The sequence below is a fragment of the Salmo trutta genome, chromosome 9 (genome assembly GCF_901001165.1).
Source record: "Salmo trutta chromosome 9, fSalTru1.1, whole genome shotgun sequence".
In the NCBI taxonomy this organism is placed as follows: Eukaryota; Metazoa; Chordata; class Actinopteri; order Salmoniformes; family Salmonidae; genus Salmo; species Salmo trutta.
The window spans coordinates 25,646,421-25,654,708 of record NC_042965.1 but is presented as its reverse complement, the minus strand read 5'-3'; the positions used below and the strand labels follow the sequence as shown (position 1 = coordinate 25,654,708).

General features: G+C 43.0%; 2 protein-coding genes across 2 annotated transcripts in view; both read left to right on the top strand.

Moving 5' to 3' along the window:
- Positions 1–4,589, top strand: part of LOC115200316 (putative aminopeptidase W07G4.4) — an 11,335-nt gene extending 6,746 nt beyond the window's left edge. The window contains exons 13-16 of the mRNA XM_029763279.1: positions 170–253; positions 341–398; positions 3,733–3,914; positions 4,010–4,589. Of these exons, the coding sequence (XP_029619139.1) occupies positions 170–253; positions 341–398; positions 3,733–3,914; positions 4,010–4,144 (459 nt within the window). The 3' untranslated portion in view covers positions 4,145–4,589. The remainder of the gene's footprint in view (positions 1–169; positions 254–340; positions 399–3,732; positions 3,915–4,009) is intronic.
- Positions 4,590–5,275: 686 nt separating this feature from the next.
- On the top strand, positions 5,276–8,288 carry LOC115200315 (proliferating cell nuclear antigen-like). Its single transcript, XM_029763278.1, has 6 exons — positions 5,276–5,686; positions 6,537–6,634; positions 6,851–6,918; positions 7,064–7,258; positions 7,504–7,627; positions 7,735–8,288. Exons 1-6 carry the CDS (start codon positions 5,466–5,468, stop codon positions 7,809–7,811), a joined length of 783 nt encoding a protein of 260 aa, XP_029619138.1. The 5' UTR covers positions 5,276–5,465; the 3' UTR covers positions 7,812–8,288.

Below are 8,288 nucleotides of genomic sequence, written 5' to 3'. Positions count from 1 at the left end.
CGTGTATCTGTTTTCAAGTCCCAAAACAGGTGTCACCAGAAATGTTTGCATGCGACATTCTAGGGGATAGCTGTTGATGACAACGTAAAATTAGGTTTAAAGGTTGAAATCTCTTGGTAGGGTGTTTCGTCAAGTGTAAAAATACCCCCATTATCTCCTCTCTTTCCAGGCGGTACGTGAGGTGTCTCCTCAGCTGTTTACCATCGCCACTCTGACAGGACACGCCATCAGAGCCATGGGACCAAACTACTCTGTGAGTACTGGACCATATACACACAGTACAATACAGCACACTGGCCATGGTGACAATTTAGTTTAATCAAACTTTGTCCCCTTTTAGATCATCATGGACAACGGAGCTGCCCAACGCTCTGGCAATGCCCGGCAGTGGCAGAAAGGTGAGATGCTCCGCACATGCATACATATACAGTCGTGGCCAAAAGTTTTGAGAATGACAAATATTAGTTTCCACAAAGTTTGCTGCGTCAGTGTCTTTAGATATTTTTGTCAGATGTTACTATAGAGTACTGAAGTATAATTACAAGCATTTCATAAGTGTCAAAGGCTTTTATTGACAAGTACATGAAGTTGATGCAAAGAGTCAATATTTGCAGTGTTGACCCTTCTTTTTCAAGACCTCTGCAATCTGCCCTGGCATGCTGTCAATTAACTTCTGGGCCACATCCTGACTGATGGCAGCCCATTCTTGCAAAGTCAATGCTTGGAGTTTGTCAGAATTTGTGGGTTTTTGTTTGTCCACCCTCCTCTTGAAGATTGACCACAAGTTCTCAATGGGATTAAGGTCTGGGGAGTTTCCTGGCCATGGACCCAAAATACAGTGGATTTAAAAAGTCTACACACCCCTGTTAAAATGGCAGGTTTTTGTGATGTAAAATAATGAGACAAAGATAAATCATGTCAGAACTTTTTCCACCTTTAATGTGACCTATAATGTGAACAATTCAATTGAAAAACAAACTGGAATCTTTGAGGGGGGAAAAATAAAAAAAATAAAAACTCACAACCTGGTTGCATAAGTGTGCACACCCTTAAACTAATACTTTGTTGAAGCACCTTTTGATTTTATTACAGCACTCAGTCTTTTTGGTTAGGAGTCTATTAGCATGGCACATCTTGATGTGGCAATATTTGCCCACTCTTCTTTGCAAAAGCACTCCAAATCTGTCAGATTGCGAGGACATCTGTGCACAGCCCTCTTCAGATCACCCCAGAGATGTTCAATTGGATTCAGGTCTGGGCTCTGGCTGGGCCATTCCAAAACGTTCATCTTCTTCTGGTGAAGCCATGCTTTCGTGGATTTGGATGTGTGCTTTGGGTCGTTGTCGTGCTGAAAGGTGAACTTCATCTTCAGCTTTCTAACGGACGCTTGAAGGTTTTGTGCCAAAATTGCTTGGTATTTGGAACTGTTCATAATTCCCTCCACCCTGACTTAGGCCCCTGTTCCAGCTGAAGAAAAACAGCCCCAAAGCATGATGCTGCCACCACCATGCTTCACTGTGGGTATGGTGTTCTTTGGGTGATGTGCAGTGTTGTTTTTGCGCCAAACATACCTTTTGGAATTTTGGCCAAAAAGTTCAACCTTGGTTTCATCAGACCATAACACATTTTTCCACGTACTTTTGGGGGACTTGATGTTTGTTTTTGCAAACTTCAGCCGGGCTTGGATGTTTTTCATTGTAAGAAATTCATATGAAGAATACAGGAGATTGTCACATGTAGCACACAGCCAGTACTTGCCAGAAATTCCTGCAGTTCCTTTAATGTTGCTGTAGGCCTCTTGGAAGCCTCCCTGACCAGTTTTCTTCTCGTCTTTCATACATTTTGGAGGGACGTCCAGTTCTTGGTAATGTCTCTGTGGTGCCATATTTTCTCCACTTGATGATGACTGTCTTCACTGTGTTCCATGGTATATGTAATGCTTTGGAAATTCTTTTGTACCCTTAGCCTGACTGATATCTTTCATCAATGAGATCCCTCTGATGCTTTGGAAGCTCTCTGCGGACCATGGCTTTTGCTCTGAGATGCAACTAAGAAAATGTCAGGAAAATCCTACTAGAACAGCTGAACTTCATTTGTGAATAATCAGTCACTTTAAATGATGGCAGGTGTGTAATGACTTATATTTAACATGAGTTTGAATGTGATTGGTTAATTCTGAACACAGCCACGTCCCCAGTTATAAGACGGTGTGCATACTTATGCAACCAGGTTATTGTCAGGTTTTTATTTTTCATTTTTCCCCCTCGAAGATTTCAGTTTGTTTTTCAATTGAATTGTTCACATTATAGGTCACATTAACAGTAGAAAAAGTTCTGACATTATTTGTCTTTGTCTCATTCTTTTACATCACAAAAACCTGGCATTTTAACAGGGGTGTGTAGACTTTCTATATCCACTGTATCGATGTTTTGTTCCCCGAGCCACTTAGTTATCACTTTTACATTATGGCAAGGTGCTCCATCATGCTGGAAAAGGCATTGTTCGTCACCAAACTGTTCCTGGATGGTTGGGAGAAGTTGCTCTCGGAGGATGTGTTGGTACCATTTATTCATGGCTTTGTTCTTAGGCAAAATTGTGAGCGAGCCCACTCCCTTGGCTGAGAAGCAACCCCACACATGAATAGTCTCAGGATGCTTTACGGTTGGCATTACACAGGACTGATGGTAGCGCTCACCTCGTCTTCTCCGGACAAGCTTTTTTTCGGATGCCCCAAACAATCGGAAAGGGGATTCATCAGAGAAAATGACTTTACCCCAGTCCTCAGCAGTCCAATCCTTGTACCTTTTGCAGAATATCAGTCTGTCCCTGATGTTTTTCCTGGAGAGAAGTCGCTTCTTGGCTGCCCTTCTTGACTCCAGGCCATCCTCCAAAAGTCTTCGCCTCACTGTGCGTGCAGATGCACTCACACCTGCCTGCTGCCATTCCTGAGCAAGCTCTTTACTGGTGGTGCCCCGATCCTGCAGCTGAATCAACTTTAGGAGATGGTCCTGGCGCTTGCTGGACTTTCTTGGGTGCCCTGAAGCCTTCACAACAATTGAACAGCTCTCCTTGAAGTTCCGATAAATGATTGCACCTAAATCAATCTTACTGACAGCAATATCCTTGCCTGCGAAGCCCTTTTTGTGCAAAGCAATGAGGACTGCACGTGTTTCCTTGCAGGTAACCATGGTTGGCAGAGGAAGAACAATGATTCCAAGCACCCCCCTCCTTTTGAAGCTTCCAGACTGTTATTCGAACTCAATCAGCATGACAGAGTGATCTCCAGCCTTGTCCTCGTCAACACTCACACCTGTGTTAACGACAGAATCACTGACATGTCAGCTGGTCCTTTTGTGGCAGGGCTGAAATGCAGTGGAAATATTTTAGGGGGATTCAGTTCATTCGCATTGCAAAGAATGACTTTGCAAATAATTGCAATTCATCTGACCACTCTTAATAACATTCTGGAGTATATGCAAATTGCCATCATACAAACTGAGGCAGCAGACTTTGAAAATGAATGTGTCATTCTCAAAACTTTTGGCCATGACTGTACATACAGGTAACTGACAAAGTCATTGAAAACTTGAGTAAATGAGGTGTACATACATACATACAGGATTTGGACTATTCAGTCAAATCAGCAAACCAGAGTTTACAGGTCTGAATGTGGGTTTTCTGGGTTGTACATGGTTTAACCTGTTAGTCCTATTTCTTTCTCCCTCTGTGTAGCGGGGGAGGTGCTGGGTGATCTGTTTGAGGTGTCCAGTATCAGGCGTGAGGACTATGACTTCCATAAGGGGAAGTCTGAGTACGAGGAGATTCTGCAGAGCAACAACCTGCCATCCTCTGCTACTCCCCGTGGACATCAGACCCCCGCTGCCTTCCTCATCATGGCCTCTGGGCTGGACAAGGTACACACACATCCCACACCACACAGACACACAATGCTCCAGCTCTTTTCACAGCCCTGGATCGAACATGATCTCTGTTTGTTTTCCTCCATCAGTATGGTGTGGACTCTGGCAGTCCTCTGCCATACTCCCATATCGACATCGCTGGCTCCAGCGGCCCCTTCCCCGGTGTACCCACAGGAGCTCCAATCCTTGCCATGGCTACCAACTACATCCTGCCCAGCGCCTAGCAACCCAACTACACCCTGCCCTGTGCTTAGCAACCTTGTGATATAAAAATTTGTAGAATGTACCCTACTCTCTGTCCTGAGTTATATCACATATAACCGTCCTAATATGGTAGTGCCAGTATAATTTGCTATATTACACAAAGAATAAGAACACATATCCATCAATGGTGTGATATCGGCAGTTAATTTCAAACATTCCAAGAGCTCAGATTGTTCTATAGATTCTGATTCTGTTTCTAAGCTACTATATATCCATCCAACCTTAAGTGTCCCAAATGTTTTACCCCCATGTCTAACATGAGTCACTGTATTGAATACTCTCAGGGGAGAAATGACAAACGCTCTGTTTATCCATCCATTTTATACGCGTGAAACTTGAGGTGAGTGGCAAGTCAAACGGTTGTGTGCTAAATGCTGTGTGCTTCAATAAAATAATTGATTTTCATTGTTTACTTATTTCAATAACCAATGTTAACTGTAGAGCCAGGAATTGTGGAATGGCAGGTATAGGTTAGAGGTAGGCCATCAGTCATGTATATGGTTGTCTATTTGGGGAAATCCATTTTTATCCAATTGTATGCTGAATATGCAAGCTATCGTTTTCTCTTAATTCAACTATATTACTTTTGTCATGGTGCATGGACTGTCATGGTGCATGGACTGTCTGTCATGTTGTAATAAATTCCAATGTTTTGTTTCAGACAAAACAAAATGCAAGCTGGGAAAGCTCAGACAAACCTAATGCAGCAGCGCATAGACAGTTGCATATCACTAAAACAAATGGGTTAACGTAATAAACATGAGTCCGAAATAAAGTAAAACCAAAGAGAACATTTATGCATAGCTAAGGTCGAAATATCGGAGTCCTTTTACTGCTTTGAAAATTAAGCTGGAGAACATTGGCGCCATCGAACTTCCTTATTTTGATCACTTTGTGAAGGCGGTCACAAATAGGTTGTAACATATACCATTTTGGATCAACGTATGCGTATGACAAGTATGAACAAGTGCCTAGAACTATATCAAAGATGGAGAGATTAATGTGCCTCAATTTCTTCAGTGGGAGGAGCCGAAGGCGCCCAAGATTAAACGGAAATGACGAATGACGCCAACGCTTAAAACGACACGTTAGCCCGCGTTCGTGATCCACAGACCCTCCAACTAGGGAAGAGAGAAGTCTTGTCGCATTTTCAGAAGCGAGAACGGGAGCTTTAAAAAAAAAATCTTATCCAAGACTGCATTTTTTGACTGCAGGGCCAAAGTTGAGGGAAAAGGTCTCAGGAAATAATTTTGTATTTCTACTACATAAACAGACTCGACAATGTTTGAGGCTCGCTTGGTACAGGGATCAATCCTGAAGAAGGTTTTGGAGGCTCTGAAGGACCTGATAACGGAGGCCTGTTGGGACGTGAGTTCGTCGGGTATCTCTCTTCAGAGTATGGACTCGTCCCACGTCTCCCTAGTTCAGCTCACACTCCGCAGCGACGGGTTCGACTCCTACCGTTGCGATCGCAACCTCGCAATGGGAGTCAATCTTAGCAGGTGAGTGGAACTGAGTTTGACTATGACAGCATGAGTGGCAAGTTTAGTTACTTTGCCTAGAGAACAATAACTTCGTTAGTTTAGCAGGGATGTAAACTTTAAGATTTTTCATTATGTCGCTAGTAAGCTAAATTAACCATGTTCTTTTGTTGGCGTGGCTTTAGTATTCTACTTTTTACTGTGGTGAGGACATTTTTAGACGTTCAAGTCTCTTGCAACGCCTCGTGTTATTTTCAAAAGTTACAAGTTTGTAGACAATTTTTTTTATGGAAAACTGATATATCGACCGGTTGCAGTGTAACATGCATGTAAAAAGCCGCCTTTTGAAAATGATGCGTGACGTCACTTGAGCGCCAAATCACTTGTTGAAGGTTGGCGGGAATTTCGCATACCCGCCAAGTTCACTATTGTTTGAAGTTGGCTGTTTGTTAAATGGAGCATACGATCACGTTGACCAGCTATATGAAATCACTTTGTACATTCTCTCATAAATGCTTATGTATAATTTAACCTCTAACGTGTAGCAGAGCTTCTAGACAATGGTGCTCGGTGCAGTGTCATGATGGCCTAGCCGACGTTGCATTTGATTGACATACACAGCCTATGAAAAGAGCAGGTTTAAATATGCTAATTTAAAAAATGTTGGCGTAAAAACAAAGCATATCAAATCAATGTTCATATTTTAGTGCTTCAGCAAGTTATTTTCAGTGAAATTATGGCATATCTTTCAGGACAGACCTGACTATGGTGACCACTTTATACTGAACATTCAAAAAAAAAAAAAGGTTTTAACTTACCATACCTGTAACAGTGTTGGGTACTGACTGGTCTACCACTCTCTCCCTCCTAGTATGTCAAAGATCCTGAAGTGTGCTGGGAATGAGGACATCATCACTCTCAGAGCAGAGGACAACGCAGACACACTCGCCCTAGTCTTTGAGACACTCAGTGAGTACCTTCATCCATCAAGCAATATCTCTACTTCTACAGTAGGGATATTTCATTTTGCCCCTGGAATGATAGATGGATAGATCTATCAAGAGTCGTACCTGTAGTAGTAAGACTTGAATTCTCAGGAACCATGATAAACCACTGCTATCATCTATGCTTGGTAATGTATTTTATCTTTAATTAGATGTCAGTGTTAAACTGTTCTTCTCTTAGACCAGGAGAAGGTGTCGGACTATGAGATGAAGCTAATGGATCTCGATGTAGAACAGTTGGGAATCCCAGTAAGTGTTCTCCCATCATTCCATTAAGTAAAAGTTCTAAAATTCTCTTTAGAATGAGCCATACTTGTGGCAGTAGCGTTTGTCACTTGTCACCAGACCATGCCATGTTGGTTGCCACGTTCTCACCCTTCTCTTAACTCTCTAGGAGCAGGAGTACAGTTGTGTGGTCAAGATGCCATCGGGGGAGTTTGCCCGTATCTGCCGTGACCTGTCTCAGATTGGTGACGCCGTCATGATCTCTTGCGCCAAGGATGGCGTTAAGTTCTCAGCCACGGGAGAGCTGGGCACTGGCAACGTCAAGCTGTCCCAAACCAGCAACGTGGACAAGGAGGAGGAAGCGGTATGTATGGGGAGGAGACCTGGGTCTGTGTCCCAAATGATTCCCTATATAGTGCCCTATATAATTTCATCCTTGGGGTGAAGTGGGAGAAACTGCATATCAGATTGACATGTTCTTTGTCCACCAGAATGGCCATCAGCTCGGTAAAGATTGTTCTCTTGGACAACAGATTTGCAGTTTTGTCTGGGCTCACTGGAGGCTTCGATGTTGAATTAAATATATTTTCTCCCCTTCCTTCCGCTTAGGTGAGTATTGAGATGAATGAGCCAGTCCAGCTGATCTTTGCTCTCAACTACCTTAACTTCTTCACCAAGGCCACACCCCTCTCCAAGACAGTCATCCTCAGCATGTCTGCAGACATCCCCCTGGGTAGGTAACCTGCTCCTGCCCTCTAACCCTAACCTCTACCCCATGCACACATCCTATTATGTACTCTATATTGTTTTCTGATGTCTGACTGATCTTTTCTTTGACAGTGGTGGAGTACAAGATAGCTGACATGGGCCATGTTAAGTACTACCTAGCGCCCAAGATTGACGAGGAGGCTTCCTAAACCTCCCTGATCCAAACTTCCAATGAAGTGGGGGGGGTGTTCATGTTCATTCCTGTGGATGGGGAGGAGGATCTTGTTGGCGGGTGGGAAAGGGATGACTGACTTTGTCTGCATCATGGCATTGCTATTGCGTTGTAGTTTATCTGGATACATTTGTTGATATCAGCAGTTTGACTGATCCAGTCTGAATAGATTTTTTTTATACTGGATAGACAATGGTGGTAGGGATCTACTAACGTCCTTTTCTGGGACTAGGGTTCTTATTCAGCTCAAGTACTTTTCAGTTACTAATCTTACCTGGCCAGCTGTCTGAGGAAGATCAACTCCATCCCTCCCCTTGTTCCCTCTTCTGTTTGGGAAACAAATGCTCATTCCAATTTGTAGATATGTCTGTATATATGTTCTGTGGTCATGTTCACCACTCAAACTTTTTATTCTTGAACCCCAATAAATAAATAATTTGATTCTGATTTACAA

Coding starts and splice junctions, on each gene's coding strand:
- LOC115200315 (XM_029763278.1), top strand. CDS start 5,466: ATGTTTGAGGCTCGCTTGGTACAGGGATCAATCCTGAAGAAGGTTTTG. Junction 5,687..6,536: donor ATGGGAGTCAATCTTAGCAG/GTGAGTGGAACT, acceptor TCTCCCTCCTAG/TATGTCAAAGATCCTGAAGT. Junction 6,919..7,063: donor TAGAACAGTTGGGAATCCCA/GTAAGTGTTCTC, acceptor TTAACTCTCTAG/GAGCAGGAGTACAGTTGTGT.